Here is a 23,945-nt window from a genome sequence, read left to right as displayed (position 1 = left end):
AGATACTCTATCATGTCTTATTCATTTCTTAAACATTGACAGATAAATCAGTGGTTACAGCACTTGTGTGAGAGATCTCAGTACAGAGTAACAAACTGGTGATGATCCCTGATATTTCAACTTCACTAATACACATTGCAGCAGGTACAAAACCTGTATCCCACATGCATACAGCTCAGCCAAGTGATCGACTTGATCCATCACTCAAAACTGTGTCATAGTCAGCTCAAATTCCCTACCCAAGAGTATGTCTGCTTTTGAAACCCTATCTGAATATCATTAGAGGCCTTTTCGTTAGTTTGTAACATTTTGAGCCATATTTCTTCGGCCAACAACCACTTCCCGACATTTCTACAACAGCTGTATTGAGGGAACTCTAAATTAGATACAATGTGTCATTATTCTACGTTTTAATAGCAGCACCGGGGATATAAACCTATACTGGGTTTTAGCTATTTTGGTTTAGGGTGTAGGCCAAGTATACAGTGTTTCAAAAAGCAGTCATTCTTCATTGAAGGTATAGAAGACAGGCCCTAGTCACCGTTCCACAATAGTCAATCAGTCAATCAATCAGATTTGTAGAGCGCGGCTAGTCACCCATAGGTTCTTAAGGCGCTGTTTGTGGGCATGCTGCTCAGTTGAAGTCTGCCTGTGCTGGAGAGGTAGCATGTTCCATGTCCGGGCTGCTAGGTAGGAGAAGGATCTCCCTCCTGCTGTGCTTGGGGATGGCTGCAAGGGCTAGCTGGGAAGAATGGAGATGTCTGTTGGGTATGTAGAAGGCGAGGCGGTGGTTGAGGTATGTTGTGCAGTGCCTTGTAGGGGGGTAGATCAGGAGTCTGTATGTGATGTGCTTGTTGACTGGGAGCCAGTGTAGGTCTCTGAGGTGGGAGGAGATGCGGCTGTGTTGGGGTATGTCCAGGATGAGTCTGGCTGCTGCATTCTGGATTCTTTGTAGTCTTGAAGTTTCTTGGTGATGCCGACAGAGTGTGTTGCCTTAGTCCAGTTTGCTAGTGACGAGTGCATGGGTGACTGTCTTCCTCATGTCGGAGGGAATCAACTTGAAAATCTTCTGCAGGGGCCGGAGGGTGTGGAAGCATGACAAAGAGATGGCGTTGACTTGGCGGGTCATAGATAGAGAGGACTCCAGGATGATGCCCAGGTTGCGTACGTGGTCCGTGGGGGTGGGGGTGGGGGCGTTTTTCAGTGCAGTAGGCCACCAGGAATTATTCCAGGTGGAAGGGGTGGAGCTGATTACGAGGATCTCTGTCTTGTCCAAGTTGAGTTTGAGGCAGCTGGCTTCCATCCAGGTGGTGCCTGCTCTCATCCCGGTGTGAAAATTTCTCTTGGCCTTTGCAGAGTCCTCGGACAGGGAGAGGATCAGTTGGGTATCATCGGTGTAGGAGACTATGTTTAGCCTGTGTGGTTTAATGATCTTGGCAAGCAGGGCCATGTAGATGTTGAAAAGTATCAGGCTGAGTGAAGATCCTTGGGGCACTCCGCAGCATGTGTCTTTGTGCTCTGACTTGAACGGCTGTAGTCTGACACTCTGTGTTCTTCCTGTGAGGAAGGACCTGATCCAGTCCAGTGCTTTATCTTGGATGCTGGCGCCATGTAGTCTGTTGCAGAGGGTGGAGTGGGAAACGTTGTCAAATGCAGCAGAGAGGTCGAGCAGGATGAGTGCGCCCGTGCCTCTGTGGTCAAGTAAGATGCGTATGTCGTCTTTGGCTGCTAGGAGTGCGGTTTCAGTGCTGTGGTTGCTTCTGAATCCGGATTGGGATGGGTCTATGATTTGGTGTGTCTTGAGGAATTTGGTGAGTTGCTGGTTGACGGCCTTCTCCATTACCTTGACTGGGAAAGGGAGACAAGAGTTGGGTCTGTAGTTCTTCAGTTCCCTTGGGTTGGCGGTAGGTTTCTTGAGTAGCGGGTTGATATCTGTGTGCTTCCAGTCTGATTGGAAGGTGGCTTTCTCGAAGGATCAGACTGATAGTTCGGCAGAGCTCCAGTGCTAGGATGGCACGGACCACGTTGAAGATATGATGAGGGCATGGATCCAAGGGTGCTCCAGAGTGGATGGAGTTCATCACTTTTTGGGTGCCCTCTTTGGTGATGGGAGTCCAGGAGCTCAGGATCTGATGAGACGCTAGGTCCATGGTGGTGAGCGATGCTGGCAGGTTTCGGTTCCTGAAGCCTTCTGAAATGTCCTGGAGTTTTGGGTGAAAGAAGTTGGTGAGGTTATTGCAGAGGTCTTTGTCAGGAGGGATGGATGGGGTGTCTGTCCCGGAGTTCGTGAACTCTTTGACGATGGCGAAGAGCTCTTTGCTGTTGTGAGTGCTGGTGTTGAAGCGTGCTTGAAAGGCGGCTTTTTTGGCAGCTCTGATGTTCTGGTGGTGCGTGGTGATGTCATTTTGTAGGCTGTGCGGTCTTCAGCTGATTTGCTGATCCTCCATTTCCATTCCATTAGTCTGCAGGAGCGCTTGGATTCCTGTAAGTCTGCCGTAAACCATTTAGGTGTTTTGCTCTGTCGATTTCCTGCTGGTTTCTTTGGTGGGGGGGTGGGAGGGGAATCTACTTTGTTGGCACATTCCGATAATCTCTAATTAGTGGACATGGCCATATCTCATGCAAGAGGTCTGCTACAGCCTGGCTATATCTGAGACAGTCCCCCATTTGCATTGGGTACATTTTGCTCTGGATGTGTTGTGTTGGGTAGGTGCGGTGAAAGATTTTAAATTGTAATAAGTGGAGTCTGGCATTACTTGCTACTCCTTTGATATCCCAGCATCGTCCCCCACACAGTGTCTGTAAGTGGTTTACCAATGGTGTGTTCCCATTTAGGATATAGAGGGACATGCTTCCTATTGTAAAGCATAGCAATCAAGAAACCCACATTATGGTGATGTGAAAAACAGCCTTCAAGGCTAGGAGCCATAATTTACAGTTGTGCAGTGGCTGAAAGAGATACTCAACACAACGGTGAGGACTAAGTTCAGGTCCCACTGTGGCATCACAGAGGGCTTTGGTGGAAACAAATGTAAACGTTTTAAGAAACACATTACAACTGTTTATATGAATAAGGAAGGCAGATATGGCAACAGCAAAAACACCAAAAGAGCAGACAAATAACATTTTGACAGTACCCAAAGCAAGTTCTTACTGAGTCAAGGATAACACAAACAGCAACAATTCAGACAACTTGGCTTGTAGTAGATCAGTCTGACTGGTGACACACCAAGCCACAAATCTGTCCCACCAACTGGCATATAATAATTTTGTAGAGGGATGCCTCACCACAAAGATGACTTCAGGAGGGAGGCTGAATGCAGTCAACTGCCACCACTCAATTGCCAAGCTAGATATAGATTGTTCATGCCCAGGTGCAAGACCCTGCCCCGCTGCTGCAACCGAATATCCCCCCAAAGCAACAGCTTGATTGGAGGATGCTCATGCCCAGGAAGTCTGGGAACACACTCTTCTTGCCCAATCCAGTGCCAGTAGGATGACTTTGGCCCAATCATTCCTGATCTTGTTCAGAACTCAGGGCAAAACAGATAGTGGCAAGAAGGCAAACAGGAGCCCCATGGTCCACTCTATCTGGAAGGTGCCTCAAAGAGACATCCATTGTGGGAACTCTAGTGTGCAAAAGTGCAGACACTGCACTTTCTTGGCAGTGGTGGAAAGATCGAGCCAAGTTTCTCCCTATTCATGGAAGATGTCCCGAAACCACCCCAGGTGTAACTGCCATTTGTGTTTCACTAGACGGCAGCTGAGTTAATGTGCCCTGGATTTTAAAGATCCCGGGAAGTGTTGTACCAATAGGAAAAATTCAATGGTGGTCCAGCCACTTCCAGAGGCATACCGTCTCCTGGCACAAGACGAAATACATCACTGCTCCCTGCTTGTTGCAGCATTACATGACAGGGTCGTTCCAGGAGGTTGATGTGGAGCCAGGCCTCCACTGAAGACCAGAGCACTCTGATCTCCACCTTTCTCAAATGGCCTCACCAAACCAGAAGTGATGCCTTGCCATCACTGTCAACTCGGGGTGGGGTAATGCAAGGGGTCTGTCAGTGATCCAATTGTGGACCAGCAACCACCACTGCAGTTCTTCTGCATTCTCTTCTGAAATATAGACCTGATCAGACAGATTCCATCCCCACACAGGTACTTTGCCCACACAGCATTCAGCTTCCACTGCAGAGCCCACATGTGCCATCTAGCATGCTTCACCAGCAGGATGCAGGAGACCATTAACCCCAGCAGCCTCAGAGTCATGTTCACTGAGATCCAAGACAGAGACTGAAACATAGGGATCATAGCCCAAATGTCCTAGATGCTCCGCTGTGGGGGAAAGGCACAAAATTGTAAGGTGTCCAGAATAACGCGAATGACCAAGAGCATCTCGACAGTCAGGTGTAACTTAGGCACGTTGATAGTAAACCCCAACAATGTCGAGTGGTTCTCTGTCGTCTGGAGCTGGACTACGACCTGCCTGGGGTGAGCCCACCTGTCATCGAGGTAAGGGGAGACTATAAGTTGCTGCCTCCGAATGTGTGCTGCAACCACTGCCATCATTTCTGTGTCTACTTGACATACTGTAGTATATGTACACTGGGCATTGGGGTACCAGGAGATCCCCATGGGCTGCAGCATATATTATGCCACCGATGGGGAGCCCATGCAAAGTGTTCTGCAGGCCTGCCATTGTAGCCTGCTTGAAAGGGTGCATGCACCCTTTTTCACCATAGGAGACTGCACCAGGTCACTATAAGTCACCCCTATGGTAGGCCCTCTGAGCCCAGAGGGCAGGGTGCAAGTACCTGTGTGTGAGGGCACCCCTGCACTTGCAGAGGTTCCTCCACGAACTCCAGTGCCATTTTCATGGACTTTGTGAGTGCAGGGACACCATTTTAAGCGTGTATTGGACATACGTAGTCACCAATGTCAAGCTACATAATAGTAACACGGAACCTAGGTATGTTCGGTATCAAACATGTTGGAATCATACCCCAATACTGTTGCCAGTATTGGAAGTATGATTCCATGCACTCTGGGGGCTCCTTAGAGGACCCCAGCATTGCTTCTACCATCTTTCAGGGTTTTCCAGGCAACCCAAGCTGCTGCCACCCCTCAGACAGGTTTCTGCTCTCCTGCTGCTTGAACCGCTCAAGCCCAGGAAGGCAGAACAAAGGATTTCCTATGGAAGAGGGGGTTAACACCCTCTCCCTTTGGAAATAGGTGTTGCATGGCTTGGGAGGGGAAGCTAGGTGTTGCATGGCTTGGGAGGGGTAGCCTTTCCAAGCCACTGGTATGCTTTGAAAGGCACATTTGGTGCCCTCTGTGCATAAACCAGTCCACACCGGTTCAGGGACCTCCAGTCCCTGCTCTAGCGTGAAACTGGACAATGGAAAGGGGAGTGACCACTCCCCTGTCCATCACCACCCCAGGGGTGGTGCCCAGAGAGTCCCTGGGTTCTGCCATCTTGAATCAAAGGTTGGCTGGGACCTCTGGGAGCATCTGAGTGGCCAGGCCAGGCAGGTGACATCAGAGCCCCCTCCTGATAGGTGGTCACCTGGCTAGGTGACCAACCCCACTTTCAGGGCTATTTAGGGTCTCTCTCTCTTGGGTGGGTCCTCAGATTCTGCTTGCAAGATTCCAGTATGACTCCTCTGGAGCCTTAATTCAACTTCTAGCCACTGGAACTGCGACTGGACCCTCCAGGAACCCACAATCTGCATCCATCTATTAAGAAGACTCTTCTTGCAACATTGTTTCTACGGCTCCTTCCAGCTTCAGCGACATTTCCCCGGCTGTGCAGCCTCTGAGGGTGGCAAATCTTCACTCTGCACGAGAAGGAAGAAGGAATCTCCCTTGGAGTGAAGGAGTCCCTCCCCTGCATCCGCAGTCACCTACTGCAACGACAACCGGCTGTGTGGACCTCCTCTCATCCTGAGCTGCGTGGATCCTGCATCATGGGTGGTGGTCCGGAGTAGTCCTCTTGGTCCTCTGCCAGCTGTCCAACTTCATTGGAGGTAAACACTTGCCTTCCCACGCATGACAGTACCCCGTGCACTGCGTCTCTTGCAGCTGCCAATGCTTGTTTGCATCTCCTCCAAGGGGTGTTCAGGCTGCATGTAGCCCCCAGCACTTCTTTCTGCGACGCACAGCCCTCTGCGTGGTTCTCCTACAGCACAGGATCCTTCTTCAGTCATGCTGCGTGCAACTCCTGTGTCCCCCATCCTGTGGGATGCCTGTAGGTGCTGCCTTTGCTTCTGTGGGCTCTCTGTGTCACTGAGGGTCCCCTCTGACTCACCCTCATGGGTTGAGTCTTCCTGGGCTTTGCTGGTCCCTGGCAGCTGCACTTTTCGCCAACCACGACATTTGCCTTTGCCAAGGCTTGTTGGTGGAATTCCTGCACCAACACCGACTGCAATTCTTCTTCCAGTTTGGGATGTCGTCTGCATCCCTCAGGAACTCTTTACCGACTCCAGGGCTGAAGTGCTGACCTTCTTCACGTCACTGTCAACCAACTCCTGCACCCACAGTTGGGTGGGTAGTAGCTCCTACTCCTCCTGGACTCTTCTGGGTCTTCTGGACTTGGTCCCTGTCTTCCACCGGTCTTCCTCTTCAGGAATCCACGGCTGGTTTCTTGTAGTCCTGTCTGGGTGTTGCATTTTCTGCTTTTTCTTCCTTTTTGATGGTTTGGGGGTCCTGGTCGCTAGGGGGCACTATGGTACTTATCTTTGGGGTTTACTACTACCCCCAGCTCCCCTCCACACATTCCTTACCTAGGTGGGGGTCCTATGTTGCATCCCATTTTTTAGTATATGGTTTGGGCTCCCCCTAGGGTTACTATTGTCTAACTGTATTTGAACAGTTTTCTATCACTTTCTATGGCTATTTCTGGTAACTAGTGTATATATCTAGTGTGTTACTTACCTCCTATCGGAGGGTTGCCTCTCTAGTACTTCTTGGTATTGTGTCACTAAAATAAAGTACCTTTAGTTTTGTAACACTGAGTGTTTTCTTTCATGTGTGTGAGTGCTGTGTGACTACAGTGGTACTGCATGAGCTTTGCATGTCTCCTAGATAAGCCTTGGCTGCTCATCCACAGCTACCTCTAGAGAGCCTGGCTTCTAGACACTTCCTACAGTACACTAATCGGTGATACCTTGACCTGATATAAGGTGTAAGTACCTTAGGTACCCACCAAACACCAGGCTAGCTTCCTACAACAGTGTTTTTTTGCTAAAGAATTGAGAAGGATTGTTGCAGAGGTCATGTGAGGGGATGATTGAGTTGGAGGCCTCTGCTGGTGAGGTGAAATTCTCCACAGTGATAAAGATTTCTTTGCTTCTGTTGGTGCTTGCTTCGAAGCTGTCCACCAGAGCGATGTGTTGGCTGTGCAGATCATTTGGTGGTTGTGTCTCAAGGCAGAATCGAACGTACTCCGCTCTGCACTGTCCTGGTTTATTCGCCATTGCACTCCTGCTGTGGGAGCACTGCTAACTTAGTAAAAATATATTTTTTCCCATTGGCGAATGGTTTACTACCTCCTCTGAGGAGGTGGTAAAGTATTACAGTTTTGCAGCTGGAATTTGGTCGCAAAACATTAATACATGCCATAAGTAATCGCTGTTTGGAAGAGACCCCCCCTAAAGGTGCCCCTTCCAAACATCGATTCCTTATGATTTCCTGAACCCATTAAGCGGTTTGGTAACATTTGTAAAAGCCTGGTGTTGAGAGCAAGGGGTGCAATGAAGTCTGTGATGGTGTCTGTGAAGTTCATGCACAGTTCTTTGGTCTGAAGATGAGCTTGCCGCTTAGGGTGGTGCTAGCTGTGATGTGGAGCTTGAACGACAGGTGTTCCATGTGTGAGAATAACATGCATGTTGAGGTGGTGCAGCTGATGGTATTCTTGTGGATGATGGCCAATCCACCCCTGAATTTGTGAAATCTGTCTTGCCTGGTGAGCTTGTTGCTGAGGAAAGGGGGTATGGGGGAGTGGGAGGAGAGTGCTGTGGCAATGTCCAATACCAATGGAGGCTTCAGCCAGATTACCGTGAGGGAAAGAAGGTCCCCGACTCTGTGGCATGTTAGGTGATTGAGCGGGTGTTGAGGAGCACGCAAGTGAGTGCAGTGTTGCATGGGTGGTTGCAGGAATGTGTGAGTGGGGTGTTGGATGCTGTCAGTGTTAGTGCAGTGAGTGTTGGGAGTAGGTACGTGCATAAAAACTTGAAGGAAGATCAGGAGTATGGTATGGTGTGGTGTTGTGTGGTGTGGTGTGGCACAGCGGCCAGGGTTGAGGGCACAAAGGACTGCAGCACGGTAGCAGTGGGAAAACCAGATTTCCAGGTGATGAATGCAGTCCAGGTGCAGATAGGTGTAGACAGGCTTGTCTTTAGGCGAGCCAGCGGCTACCGTTATGTTTGTCATGGGGGGGGGGGGGGGGTGGATGTCACTTCCGGTACCAATGGGTGATGAGAAATTCAGTGATGTTAATTCCTGTGCAGATGAATTGTGTTGCCAAAAGCTGAACCACAGAAGTGGCTCGAAACCGGTATGCACTGCCAAAAGTTAAAGCTCACACAATTTAATTACAAATCACCACGATTTTGTTTACTATCCTCACAATTTTCATATAACCAATACGAATTTGCTCTCTAGGCAAATCATGGAATTTTCTTAATATACACAGTATAAAGTTGCATGCAATCAATGTGATAGGTGCTGAATTCTTGAATTCCATTCACTTCAGACGTTCTAGAAAACTCAATGTGTTTCGAGACCAAGGGGTCCCTTCTTCAGGGTTAACTAAAAAGTAAGAAAACAAAAGAAGGAAAAAGAAGGAGGAACATTAAGCACATTGGAAAATGCAAAACCATGACTACACTAGAACAATTAGCACCCTGATCAAAATGTGGCCGCACTTATGAATTCAAATCCCAAGACAAAAGAAATCATGCCTGTGAATTCTATGTCAGGACTGGAGTCAAGGATTATGCAGTCCTTTCTTCACTTTTATTAAATGCAGCAAGTTGAAACAAAAAACACTGTAAAATACTCCAACTCCCATGAGGCTAACAATGTAGTCATGGAAACCATAAACCAATCATAACAGTATTATGTCCATATACGTGTCCGTCGGGTCCAGTCCTTCCTCTTTCTTCATTTCTGACCCGTCAGTTAAGTCCCTCGCTTCCTTAACGTTTCTTTTTGTGTTTGGTTGCCGGGGATTGCCCTGGGTCAATAACGCTTAGCATGATTACATTGGTGTTGTGTGCACACTAACATTTTATTTCCTGCAGCGTGCGGCAGGGTATGGCCCGAACGCACCTTTTGGTACCTCATGGGTCCGCTAAGTGGTGCACTTTAGCTCCGCACTCACGACCTGTCTGACGTGCAGTAGTCTGTTTTAGCAGTGCGTATTACGGACCTCCAGCGTGCGACCAAGGAACAATCTGACCCTTACCCTCTGGGTCTACTGGATCGTATCTCTCCCCTCCAAGCCTCGCTGACACCGCTTTAGGCGGTAAGCAGCAGGCAAGGCCTGCCTTTTCTAATGCCCTCTGAGGGCAAGTGCAGGTGCTTGGTACAGGCCGCGACATGTACAGGATGCCCTCTGAGGGCAACACTGAAAGGATTGGGCCCTAGATCGTGGCCCTTGAGCACCACTGATCGGCCTGCCCTTGATGTAGTGCAGGGCATGTAACATGTTCTTTCACCCCAAGTAAAAAGAATTAATAATATTGTTGAAGTTACACTGCATACATTTTCAGAATAAATAGCATTATTTAGACCATTTACATAATTGTGGCAAGTTATTATGGAGTCCATCGAGGACCATGCTTATGTCCCTAACTTGACAGCAGAGGAGGAGTGGCCTTCTTCCCCATCCGAGGAGGCAGTAGTGGCAGATCTTACCAGACTGCAAGAGGAGGCACTAATGCCCCGGGAGGCTCTAGCAGTAAGAAGTACCCTTTTTTCCCCTTGAAGTCCAGGAGGGAGATTGAGAATGTTTGCACACATAGGAGACGGATTACATCTGATCCTTGGGTGATGGAGACAGTTAGGTTTTTTCACATAGAATTCTATGGCACCCCGGTTCAAAAGGTGAGACCGCGCCCTATTCAGTTCAACTTACAGGATTCTCAAATGATCAAGACAGAGGTACAGGAACTCCTATCCAAGGAAGCCATCACCCAATCGAACCTACACCCGAGGGGTTTCATGAGCAATCTTTTCCTTGTCGAAAAGAAAGACAAGGGCTTCTGTCCGGTTACAAGCCTCAGGGAGTTCAACGAGTGGCTAGTTTATCACCACTTCAAGATGGATGGTGTCCACCTCCTACTGCAAGGCAATTGGCTGGTTCGCCTGGACCTCAAGGACGCTTACCTGACGATCACCATCTTTCCTCTGCATTGTCGCTTCCTGAAGTTCCAATGGAAGGACCAGATGCACAAGTTTCAGTGTCTACTATTTGGCCTTTCTTTGGCACCTTGGTGCTTCACGAAGTTGTTGAAACTAGCCATGGAGACCCTAAGGCCTCAGGGCATCAGACTGATAATATATATTGACAATATACTCCTGATGGATCAATCCCGCACGCAGTTGTACAGGACTTTTGCCTTACTTCAGGACCTCAGGTTTGTCGTCAACAAGGAGAAGTCAATGTTGACCCCTTCACAATCCACGATTTTCCTGAGGTTCCTAATAGATACTATACCAGCCCCATTAAAACGCCTGAAATGCAAGATTTCCAAGATCAAGAAGGAACTTTCAGAAGTGATCAAGAGAAGACCAGATCTCCCTCAGACAGATAGCGAGGATTGTGGGACTATTGTCATCCTCGATCCAGGCTATCTTCCAGGGTCTTCTGCACCACAGAGCCCTTCAGCGACTGTAGGCATCGTATCTCAGGAAAGGCCTCACGTACTCTGAGCTGGTGGAGTTATCACTGGATGCCAGATCTGAGATCCAGTGGTGGATAGACCACATGGAGGCGTGGAATAGGATAGCAATCTCTGGCTCTCTACCAGACATGATAATAGAGTCCAATGCCAGCAGATCGGGCCCGATGTGGAGAGAGCTCTATGGGGGAGACAGTGGACACAGGAGGAGCTAAATCTTCATATCAACTGCCTGGAGCTTCCTGCGGGCCCATTCGCGATCCGTTCCCTGATTCAGGACAAGGTCTCCTGTGGCATCCTTTTGAGGATGGACAACACTTTAGCAGTTCAGTATATCAACAGATAGGGGGGCACCTGGTCCAAGGCTCTGGCAGAGATGGCCAAAGATTTCTGGCACTACTGCCTACAGAAGCAGATCTCGATGACAGTGGAATATCTCCTGGGATCGCAGAACATGGTAGCAGATTGGAATTCAAGCTACCTCAAGGATTCGAGCGATTGGCAATTGGATCCTTCAATTTTCCAGCCTCTAATGGATCGATGAGGCATTTCAACCTTATTTCAGGTGGCAAGACATCGAGGTTAGCAACCTCATCAGACAGTCTTGGCCACGCCTAACAGATATAAATCAGCCTGGAACCGATGGGCCTGTTGGTGTATGGAGAGAAACGTGGATCCCATGGGGGCACCCGTCACTCTCATAATCAATTTCTTGGTGGAACTTTACAACTCTGGATTGGCCTATCACACAATTAATTCCTTCAGATCAGCCATTTCAACAGGACACCTGCCCATTAATAGTCTACCCGTAGGGGAGCATCCCTGGGTGAGTAAGCTTCTGAAAGGGGTCAGATTATCTAGACCTCCGGAACCTAGATACTCAGGGTTATGGGATGTGAATAGGTTACTTCATCTTCTTTCAGACTGGCAGGGTAATCTGTTCCTATCTAGGAAAGAGATTTTGGCGAGACTGGCCATGTTGTTGTCTTATTTCTTGCAAAAGGGTTTCGGATGTCTGAGCCCTGGACATTATGGCAAGGGTTTTGACCCCTGAAGAGGTTAAATTTACAATTTCCAGGCGGACCAAGACAAATACCAGGTCAGTATCGTACCCTGGCTTCGATTCTCATCCTAAGCTGTGTGTGGTGAGATGCCTTAAAGCATATGAGGAAATGACTGAGGAGATAAGGCCTCCGAGGGCGAGACAGTTGTTGATTGTAGGAAGGTAGCTTCTTTCTAGCCTTGTTACCCCCACTTTTAGCCTGTTTGTGAGTATATGTCAGGGTGTTTTTACTGTCTCACTGGGATCCTGCTAGCCAGGGCCCAGTGCTCATGGTGAAAACCCTATGTTGTCAGTGTGTTTGATATGTGTCACTGGGATCCTGCTGGTCAGGACCCCAGTGCTCATAAGTTTGTGGCCTATATGTGTTCCCTGTGTGGTGCCCAACTGTATCACTGAGGCTCTGCTAACCAGAACCTCCGTGTTTATGCTCTCTCTGCTTTTAAAATTGTGTCTGCAGGCTAGTGACTAATTTTACCAATTCTCATTGGCACACTGGAACACTCTTATAATTCCCTTGTATATGGTACCTAGGTACCCAAGGTATTGGGGTTCCAGGAGATCCCTATGGGCTGCAGCATTTCTTTTGCCACCCATAGGGAGCTCAGACAATTCTTACACAGGACTGCCACTGCAGCCTGAGTGAAATAACATCCACGTTATTTCACAGCCATTTTTACTGCACATAAGTAACTTATAAGTCACCTATATGTCTAACCCTCACTTGGTGACGGTTAGGTGCCAAGTTACTTAGTGTGTGGGGACCCTGGCACTAGCCAAGGTACCCCCACATTGTTCAGGGCAAATTCCCCAAACTTTGTGAGTGCGGGGACACCATTACACGTGTGCACTACACATAGGTCACTACCTATGTGTAGTGTCACAATGGTAACTCCGAACATGGCCATGTAACATGTCTAAGATCATGGAATTGCACCCCAATACCATTCTGGTATTGGGGGGACAATTCCATGATCCCCCGGGTCTCTAGCACAGAACCCGGGTATTCGCAAACTGCCTTTCCGGGGTTTCCACTGCAGCTGCTGCTGCCAACCCCTCAGACAGGATTCTGCCCTCCTGGGGTCTGGGCAGCCCCTGCCCAGGAAGGCAGAACAAAGGATTTCCTCTGAGAGAGGGTGGAAATAGGTGTGAAGGGCTAGGGAGGAGTAGCCTCCCCCAGCCTCTGGAAATGCTTTGATGGGCACAGATGGTGCCCATCTCTGCATAAGCCAGTCTACACCGGTTCAGGGATCCCCCAGCCCTGCTCTGGCGCGAAACTGGACAAAGGAAAGGGGAGTGACCACTCCCCTAACCAGTACCTCCCAGGGGAGGTGCCCAGAGCTCCTCCAGTGTGTCCCAGACCTCTACCATCTTGGATTCAGAGGTGTTGGGGGCACACTGGACTGCTCTGAGTGGCCAGTGCCAGCAAGTGACATCAGAGACCCCCTCTGATAGGCTCTTACCTCTCTTTCTTGGTAGCCAAACCTCCTTTTCTGGCTATTTAGGGTCTCTCCTCTGTGGTATTCTTCAGATAACGAATGCAAGAGCTCACCAGAGTTCCTCTGCACTTCCCTCCTCAACTTCTGCCCAGGATTGACCGCTGACTGCTCCAGGACACCTGCAAAACCGCAACAAAGTAGCAAGACGACTACCAGCAACATTGTAGCACCTCATCCTGCCGGCTTTCTCGACTGTTTCCTGGTGGTGCATGCTCTGGGGGCTGTCTGCCTTCACCCTGCACTGGAAGCCAAGAAGAAATCTCCCGTGGGTTGACGGAGTCTTCCCCCTGCTAACGCAGGCACCAAACTTCTGCATCACCAGTCCTCTGGGTCCCCTCATCTCGACGAGCGTGGTCCCTGGAACACAGGAGCTAGATCCAAGTGACCCCCACAGTCCAGTGATCCTTCAGTCCAAGTTTGGTGGAGGTAAGTCCTTGCCTCCCCACGCTAGACTGCAAACCTGTGTACTTCGTGATTTGCAGCTGCTCCGGATTCTGTGCACTTCTCCAAGGATTCCTTTGTGCACAACATATCAAAAATAGTGGGGATAAGGAGGATTAAAGGTCCAGTGTATACCCCCCAATGAAAGTGACTATTAAAGCAATACACTGTTCCTAAGAGACCAAGGTGAGGGATAGGAAAGTACTCTGGGATCCTAATTAATAGGAGCAAGAGTCCTCACACACCCAAATGGGTGTCATGCTTCCATCTTTAGACATATAGCTTGAAAGTGGTTGAGCATTATCTCTTTTTCACTTTCTCTATTGATTTTTTAATCTTGGCCTTCACCCTACGTAAACAGAATAAAGTTAACATTACGTCAGGGTCCTGAGCCAATTTTATTTTTATCTATCCTTTGAACTCTACCCGCTCTTTCCTCCCTACTCATTTGCGGGACAGTGAGGCATCATCACAAAAGATCTCCGGCAAAGAGCCCCCCATTGGGTGGTGCCCGTCAGACATTGCAGCGCCGGTCTGACGAGGAGCTTGTCCGATGATGAAGCATGACACCCATTTGGGTGTGTGAGGACTCTTGCTCCTATTAATTAGGATCCCAGAGTAGTTCCTTTGTGCACAGCCTAGCCTGGGTCCCCAGCACTCCGTCCTGCAGTGCTCAACCCTCTGAGTTGGACTCCGACGTCGTAGGACCCTCCTTTGTGACTCTGAGTCGACCGCTGTCCTCAGATCTTCCAAGTGCCTGCTTCGGTACTTCTGCGGGTGCTGCCTGCTTCTGTGGGGGCTCTCTGAGTTGCTGAGCGCCCCTTCTGTCTCCTCCTCCAAGGGGCGACATCCTGGTCCCCAGAAGCACCCAAAAAATCCCTACCGCACCCTTGCAGCTAGCAAGGCTTGTTTGCGGTATTTCTGCGTGTTGATGGGCAGCCAGTGTAGGGATCTGAGGTGGGCGGAGATGTGTTTGTGGTGAGGGAGGTTGAAGATGAGACGTGCGGCTGCGTTCTGGATGCGCTGGAGTTTTCTCTGAAGCTTGGCTGTGGTCCCAGCATGGAAGGCGTTGCCGTAGTCCAGTCTGCTGCTTATGAGGGCGTGGGTGACCGTTCCTCTTGTTTCTGAAGGAATACATTTGAAAGTCTTGTGTAGATTGCGAAGGGTGTTGGTGCAGGAGGATGATATGGCGTTGATTTGCTGAGTCATGGAGAGAGGTGAGTCCAGTATGATGCCGAGATTGTGTGCGTGGGTGTTGGGAGTGGTCCAAGGGTGGTGGGCCACCAAGAGTCATTCCATGCCGTCTTGTTGGGACCGAAGATGATGATCTCGGTTTTCTCTGAGTTCAATTTGAGGTGGCTTGCTGTCATCCAGTTAGCGATGGCGATGAGTCCGGCGTGTAGGTTCTTCTTGGCGGTAGATGGGTTCCTCGTGAGGGAGATGATGAGCTGGGTGTCGTCAGCGTATGAAATGATGGTGAGGCCGTGGGGGCGGATGATGTTGGCGAGTGGAGCCATGTAGATATTGAAAAGGGTGGGGCTGAGGGAGGCTCCTTGGGGGACTCCACAGATGGTCTTGGTGGCTGTAGACTGGAAAGGAGGGAGGCGAACTCTTTGGGTTCTTTCGGAGAGGAAGGAGGTGAGCCAGTCCAGGGCTTTGTGGCAAATTCCAGCGTCGAAGAGGCGTGTGCTAAGGGTTTGTGGCATACGGTGTCGAAAGCTGCAGAAAGGTCTAGGAGGATGAGGGCGACGGTTTCGCCCTTGTCCAATCTGGTCCTTATGTTGTCTGTACAGGTGATGAGGGCGGTCTCGGTGCTGTGGTTTTTGCGGAATCCAGACTGGGAGACGTTGAGTATGTTGTTGTCTTCTAGGAAGCAAGACAGTTGTATGTTTACTATCTTCTCTGACCTTTCGGGGAAGGGGAGCAGAGAGATGGGTTGGTAGTTTGTGAGGTCTTCAGGGTCTGCTTTGGGTTTTTTGAGAAGAGCATTGACTTCGGTGTGTTTCCAAATATCTGGGAAGGTTGCGGTCTCGAAGGAACTGTTGATGGCGGCCCGGAGCTGGGGAGCGATGATTTGGCTGGCCTTGTTGAAGATGTGGTGTGGGCAAGGGTCTGTTGGGGAGCCTGAGTGGATGGAGCTCATGGTTTTGCCGATTTCTTCGTCGTTGGTGGGGGTCCAGGTGTTCAGTAGGTTGGTGCGGCAGGGTGCTGTGTCGGTGGTGGTGATGGTGGGTGATGACGATGTGAAGCTCTTGTGTATGTCTGCGATCCTGCAGTATTTGGAGAGGGAGTGCAGAGGTCTTGGGAGTGTGGAGGGTCGAAGGTGCAGGTTTGGTGAGTTCTTTGATGATGGCAAAAAGTTCCTTGCTGTTGTGTGTGTTGTCGTCTATGCGTTCTTTGTAGAAGGATCGTTTGTTGGTCCAGATGAGTTGGTGATGTTTGCGCATGGCTGATTTGAGGGCGGAGAAGTTGCTCACTGAGGGTTCTTAGTGCCAGGCTTTCTCAATTTTTTGGCATTCTCATTTGGAAGACTGAAAAGTTCTGTGGTGAACCGGGGGGCGGTCTTGTTGGTGCAGGTGTTGTTGGTTATTTTGAGTGGGGCGAGGGAGTCTGCGCATGTTTCTTGCCATCGTGTGAGGTTGAGGGGGGTGGCGTTGGGGTCATTGGTACTGGGAGGTGGAGTTTGTGCGAGGTTGGAGATCAGTTGTTCTTTGGAGATCTTGTTCCACTTGCGGTAGCGGGTAGGATGTTGGTGGTGGGTGGTATGCTTCAGGAAGGAGAAATGGACGCAGTGGTGGTCAGTCCAGTTGTGTGAGTGAAGGCGATGTGGCTGCTGGAGGTGAAGATGGACTCTAGCGTGTGTCCGGCTGAGTGGGTGGGTGAGGTGACCAGTTGCTTGAGGCCGAGGTTTGCAAGGTTGTCCAGCAGGGCCATGGAGTTGCAGTCGTGTGTGCTTTTCAGGTGAAAGTTTAGGTCACCAAGGAGTAGGTAATCCGTGGAGGTGAGGCGTGGGAGCTGATAGTGTCTGCGAAATTGTCACAGAATGGGGGCGGGTCCTGGTGGTCTGTAGATGAGGGTACCTCTTACGGTGGTGTTGACGTTGATGTGTACCTGAAAGTGTAGATGCTCTGCGGTGTCTAGGGTGTCGTTGGTGTTGGTGGAAATCTTGATGGAATTTCTGTGTATTATGGCAATTCCTCCTCCTGGTTTGTTGATACGATCTCTACAGGTGATTTTGTATCCTTCTGGGATGGCTATGGCGATGTTGGGTTCTGATGAGGAGTTCATCCATGTTTCAGTGAGGAAGGCGATGTCGGGAGAGTTTGTTGTGAGTAGGTCCCAAACCTCGATGGCGTGCTTGTGGACGGGAGCGGGTGTTAAGGAGGATGCAGTTGAGGTGATTGGGGGTGTTTGGTGGTGTTTTGGTGCTTGTTGGTGGTGTTGGTGTGAGTGCAGGAGAAGTGGCATGTGAAAGGTCCGTTTCTGTGTCTGGTGTTGGCCTGGGCGCAGGCAGTGTGCCGGCTGGGGATGAGAGCAAGGAGCTCTGTGGAGGAGTAGTGGTGCTTGGGGGGGCCGGTGGAGCATGGACGAGGGGGACGGGTGCTGGGCGCATTCCAGGCGCAGACTGGCTTGCCTCTGGTGCGCCAGCGGCCGCCCTTAAGAAGGGGAGGTGGGAGGAAGTACCAGCTGGGAGGCGGGAGGGAGTGGCAAATGGGGGCGCGAGGGGGGCGGGCCGCAGGGGACGAAGCAGCAGGGTCAGAACAACCGGCAAGAGCCGGAAATAAAAACGGGCACAATCAGAAAAGAATAAAACGAAGGAAAACGAATTGGAGCAGAAAATGGGCACAGGTAAAATTTAAAACAGTACAAAAAAACGAAAATACAATTTACAAAAACGAAATACGATCTACAAAGACGAAATACAAGGTACAATGCACGCTAGATACGCCTACCACTAGGCACCAGGAAACTTCCTTCTGCAGCAAAAGGCGGGGCCAGGGGCACGGAGGCAGGCTGGTGGAGCAGAGTGTAGTCCTGGCACAAGGCAGGTCAGGGGGAATTCACAAATCCCATACCCTAGGAATGATCCATTAGTTGCTGGTGCTCATTCTGTTACTTTTAGGAAAACTGTCAGAGCAAAAACACTTGCAGAATTCAACAGACTTTGTGACCCGGCTGATGAAATGGCGAGCTGCCCCTCCACCCCACACCCTGGGGGTTGTGCTTAGCGCCAAAATAAAGGTGCATCACATCACGCTCCTGCTTGTGGAAGAATGTGTGAAGAAAGATAACAAAAAACAGAGATCCATCTTACTGCTCAAGTTGCCTCAACGCAATGAGACTAAAGAAATTCTTTAAAATGTGCCGAGAGCGTAATCCAAGAGAAATCCACGCTGGTTCTGTTATGTGAAATAATAATAAACGAAACCCGTACAGAAGCCGATAAGCCATGTCAACAATGCTGCTGAACTGAAACGGAACCGTAGTTCATGCGTGTTACCTTAACTCGTACGGTGCCTTGGACGAGAACACCTCGACCTGCACCCGGCAACTGGGGGGAGCGCTCCCCCCATGGGCTCCCCACCCACAGCCCTTCCCCTTACGCACCCCCCCCCCCCCCCCCCCCCCTCCTCGGCAATCCGATGACGGCACGCTGTAAATCAAATATTGCCGAGGGACTCGCTGGAAGCCATTTGCTTCCAGCGTGTCGAGGGAACAGGACGTTCAGGTGAGTCCTTCCCTCTTTGGGGGGTGGGGGAAAACAGACACGGGGGAAAGGAAAGGGTTTTTCCTTCTCCCCTGTGCTTGTTTTCAGTGGATTCCTGCTCCACGATCAGAATCCCCACTAGGCACCAGGGATTTCCTTTTTATGTTAGGCAAGGGTCGCTGCCCCGGGGGCAATAATCTTTTTATATGTTTCGGGCCCCCCTGGGGCTAGATAGGCCATGTTTTTGGCCGATCTGGCCCCCGGGGGGGCGAAACCCACTAGGCACCAGGGATTGTGAGGTGTGTGTGTGTGTTTTGTGTGTTTGGGGGCACCCCTTGGGCAAGGGTCGCCCCTCCCAAAGGGGGGAAATTTCGTATTGGCCATCTCTGCCCCCCTTGGGGGCAGATGGGCCTATTTTTGTAGGCCCATCTGCCCGCAAGGAGGGCAGAAACCACCAATACGGCAGGGATTTTTTTTTTGGTTCCCCTTTTTGCGCATGGGGTGGCGCTTGGCTGGCGGTGCGCATGGGGTGGCGCTTGGCTGGCGGTGCGCGTGGGGTGGCGCTTGGCTGGCAGTGTGCGTGGGGTGGCGCTTGGCTAGCGGCATGGGTGGGGTGGCGCTTGGCTGGCGGTATGGGTGGGGTGGCACTTGGCTGGCGGTGTGCTTGGGGTGGCGCTTGGCTAGCAGTGCCAGCCAAACGCCAGTCCACACACTCATCAGCTGGTGTGATTGCTGTATCAGGCATGTGGGCGTATGAAAGTGATGGGCCCTTGACTGGCGCTGTCTGTCGATGCGAGTGTTGTAATGTGCTGGGCCCGTGGCTGGCGGCGGGAATGGTCTTGTGCATTTCATGTATGAAAGGTGTGTGAATGGACTGTAAAGCGGTTGGTGCCTTGCCGTGGCTTTACAGCTCACGAGCTGTGAGTCATTGGTTCAGTTTTTTGGCCTTTCAGTTATTACCCGTGCATTTCACTTTTGTGAAATCTCTTGTTAATAAAATTTGATCTACTGAACCATCACTCACCCTCGTGCCAAATCCAACCAGTATTTGTGGTACAAATGACAAAACCTGCTCTGCTGTAATCAGGCGTCGCAGCACACTTGAGACACGCTAGGTGTTTCAGGTGGGACCCCGATGATGAAGCATGCCACCAACTTGGTTGGTGGGTGAGGGGTCTTTTTCACATAACCTAAGTGCATTTCTTTTCACAATTTTAGTGTTTGGCACATCACAGACGTATGTGGACACATCAAAATTATATATTACAAAACTACCTGTGTTTGGGGGGAGAGGGGGCACCTATGTTTTTGGTCCTGGGTGTGGCCTTCATCTAGGGAAACCTACCAAACCCAGACATTTTTTTAAACTAGACACCCCAAGGAGTCCAGGGAGGTGTGGCTTGCGTGGATCCCCCAACATTTTCTTACCCAGACTCCTCTGCAAACCTCAAAATTTGCTTAAAAAAAGCATATTTTCCTGACTTTCGTGTGTACGATCACCGCTCCAGCACAAAAATCCTACTCCCCAGCGTTCCCCTCAGTTTCACAAGTAAAATGACACCTCACTTGTGTGGGTCCCCAAAGCAGAGTCAGCCTAAAGATGTATAAAAGAAGAATATGTCCTTATCAACTCGCTGTGCTATCCCCTCTATCTCTACAAGTTTTTGGCCTTACACTGTTGCAGGCGCACCTGGCCCACCTACACAAGTGAGGTATCATTTTTATCGTGAGACTTGTGGGAACGCTGGGTGGAAGGAAATTTGTGGCTCCTCTCAGATTCCAGAGCTTTCTATCACCGAAATGTGAGGAAAATGTGTTTTTTTTTTAGCCACATTTTTAGGTTTTCAAAGGATTCTGGGTAACAGAACCTGGTCAGAACCCAACAAGTCACCCCATTTTGGATTCCCCTAGGTCTCTAGTTTTCAAAAATGCACAGGTTTGGTAGGTTTCCCTAGGTGCTGGCTGAGCTAGAGGCCAAAAGCTACAGGTAGGCACTTTGCAAAAAACACCTCTGTTTTCTGTCAAAAAATGGGATGTGTCCATGTTGTGTTTTGGGGCATTTCCTGTTGCGGGCGCTAGGCCTACCCACACAAGTGAGGTATCATTTTTATCAGGAGACTTGGGGGGAACATAGAATAGCAAAACAAGTGTTATTGCCCCTTGTCTTTCTCTACATTTGTTCCTTCCAAATATAAGTGTGTGTAAAAAAGACCTCTATTTGACAAATGCCCTGTAATTCACATGCTAGTATGGGCACCCCGGAATTCAGAGATGTGCAAATAACCACTGCTCCTCAACACCTTATCTTGTGCCCATTTTGGAAATGTTCTTGATAGCTATTTTTCACTCTTTATATTTCAGAAAATGAATTGCTGTATACCCGGTATAGAATGAAAACCCACTGCAGGGAGCAGCTCATTTATTGGCTCTGGGTACCTAGGGTTCTTGATGAACCTACAAGCCCTATATATACCCGCAACCAGAAGAGTCCAGCAGACGTAACGTTATATTGCTTTCAAAAATCTGACATGCAGGAAAAAGTTAGAGTAAAATGTAGAGAAAAATTGCTGTTTTTTTCACCTCAATTTCAATATTTATTTTTTTCAGTTGTTGTTTTCTGTAGGAAACCCTTGTAGGATCTACATAAATTACCCCTTGCTGAATTCTGAATTGTCTACTTTTCAGAAATGTTTAGGTTTCTGGGGTCCAGCATTGGTTTCACGCCCATTTCTGTCACTGACTGGAAGGAGGTTGAAAGCACACAAAATCGTAAAAATGGGGTATGTCCCAGTAAAATGCCAAGATTGTGTTGAAAAATTGGGTTTTCTGATTCAAGTCTGCCTGTTCCTGAAAGCTGGGAAGCTGGTGATTTTAGCATCGCAAACCCTTTGTTGATGCCATTTTCAGGGAAAAAACCACAAGCCTTCTTCTGCAGACCCTTTTTCCAATTTTTTGTTTAAAAACGAAATTTTCACTGTATTTTGGCTAATTTCTTGGCCTCCTTCAGGGGAACCCACAAAGTCTGGGTACCTCTAGAATCCCTAGGATGTTGGAAAAAAAGGACGCAAATTTGGTGTGGGTAGCTTATGTGGACAAAAAGTTATGAGGGCCTAAGCGAGAACAATTCCAAATAGGCAAAAAAAGGCCTGGCACAGGAGGGGGAAAAGGCCTGGCAGCGAAGGGGTAAAGAGCAGTCCCACAAATATTAGTAACTGCCTTGTGAATTGGCAGCGCCCTCAACAATTCCAATACAAACTTACTCGCCGCAATGCACGAAATGTCATGTCGGGACCACCACCGACCGCGCAGTTCAACCGTACCCGTCCGGCCACCTCTGGTAGTCCCCGCCCACTTCATGCATATTAAGACGCTGATCGTCAAGACGCCTTGAAAAGAACCAATGACAGAAAACAAACTCTCCCTGGCTAAAAATGCCCAGACAACAGGAAAATCCGAACTCCAAATGGAAGGTGGCAATCAACCAAGCGCACGTGTGCCCGTCTTCACAATAACTGATCAGCTACACGTAATGGCTCGTGTGATCACAAAAAAAACCATACAGCGACGCAATGTAACCGTCGTAAAGCCTTGTGAAGAAATACGGGGCTTCATGTGGAAATTGTTGTCGATAGCATTGTCGTTTGCTGTTAATCAGACCATAACCAAATTCAGATTATTCACGGGCTCAAGCTTGTCTAATAAACCATTTCAAACACTGGCAGATAGATGGCATATATATATATATATATATATATATATATATATATATATATATATATATACATATACATATACATACACACACACACACACACACACACACACGTTACAATAGAACTTCCAACCAATATTTCCAAACAATTATTAGATGTAGGCATTTGGGCATTTAAATTAATTAATTCAGTACACGATAATTATCCCCTACTCATTTAGAAAGAAATGGTCTCAGATCCTAACAATGAAATATCATTTGGAATGATCTGTCTGATGTCACCACGAAGGCGGCAAAAAAAATATTCTTTGATATCCACAATCAACCCAAAAGTCACATGAACAAATGTGTGTCCCATGGTGATGTATAGTCTGATTGTGACATGTTTTACGTTCTGGTACATATTATTTATTTACACTATCGATATCAGTTACAGGGGTTTTAAAACAAACATGCATTCACATTAGTTGTCGTTTCATATGGCATATCACATAAGACTTCCCTGGTAAACGTCTGAGTTACTTTCCTTTCGGCTGCATCGTGTTATCCACATTCCTGATGTTTATAATTTCATGGCTCATCAGAAACACTTAGCACTCTTATCAGCAAGAAAACAACAGAAACAGAGGAACGTTTAAAAAATGCAAGTGCTTACTAAATGGATTGGGTCCATTTCTCTTTCCCTTTGATAATCTACCAGGATTGCTACCTACAAGAAACAAAAGAAATAGAAATAATTGAATTGCTTAATGGTGGTATCATATTATTTTATCATTGGTTTTGTTTACTTCTCATGAATATTTCTAACATTGTTCATTAATCATTATTTTATTTGGGTTTTCTGCATAGAGCTGCTTTATCTCAGCGGTGTACACTCTACAAAGGCACAGCAAGCAGTGCAAAATGAGCACAGTTCAGGATACATGGATGCTGTAGTATGGCTATTACAGTTTGGTGATCTGGAGTACCTAAATTGGAGGAAGGAACAGAGCAATAAGATCAGGGTGTAGAGCTGTGCATCTGACAACTTTCATGCAGATATGTGGAAAGAAGTGCTGAAACTACTCACTCTTCTTTTGTTCTGAATTACGGGATGGAAGGTATACGAGACAGAAAAGGGAGATCGCTCCAAAGTTTGGGGCCGGTGATTGAGAAAGTGTATTTATGGGTTTTCTCTGGCACCATTTTTATGCCCCTCTGGTCTGGGACACAGCTTTGCTTACAGGGGTACAAAAATAGCCAGTATGGCACCTAAATGTTCCAGTTTCTTGGTCTTGGCTTCCTTGTACATTGGTCAGTACACAGTACAACATCTTGGCTGATAGATCGAGACTGCATAGTTCTGATAATATGCGGCAGATGTAGTTTCATTTCATTAGCTGGACTGCAGTATAAGATATCACTTTAAGCTGGCCTTGCATGTTGTCTAGAAGGTATTTACTAGGCTGTTACCTAGAACTTTGGAGGTGGGAGCAAGGCTTTCATTGTTTTTCAGGAAGCTAAGCTGTGATGGTCTGTTTTTCTTGATGTGGGGTTGGAAGGAGCAGGAGTGAGTCCATCTAGAAACTCATGTCTTAACATATGGAGTGAGGCAGTGGGGCGATCCCTCCCGATCTGT

General features: G+C 48.7%; 1 protein-coding gene across 3 annotated transcripts in view; it reads right to left on the bottom strand.

Annotated features, from left to right (window-relative positions):
• Window positions 1-23,945, bottom strand: part of SMOC1 (SPARC related modular calcium binding 1) — a 613,105-nt gene that overhangs the window by 30,790 nt on the left and 558,370 nt on the right. For all 3 annotated transcript variants that reach the window (XM_069208815.1, XM_069208816.1, XM_069208818.1), the window contains exon 12: window positions 22,983-23,036. In XM_069208815.1, coding sequence (XP_069064916.1) covers window positions 22,983-23,036 — 54 coding nt within the window. The remainder of the gene's footprint in view (window positions 1-22,982; window positions 23,037-23,945) is intronic.

Source organism: Pleurodeles waltl, chromosome 9 (assembly GCF_031143425.1).
Source record: "Pleurodeles waltl isolate 20211129_DDA chromosome 9, aPleWal1.hap1.20221129, whole genome shotgun sequence".
Taxonomy (NCBI): domain Eukaryota; kingdom Metazoa; phylum Chordata; class Amphibia; order Caudata; family Salamandridae; genus Pleurodeles; species Pleurodeles waltl.
Note: the sequence above shows the minus strand (reverse complement) of the source record. Positions and strands in the feature narration are given on the sequence as shown.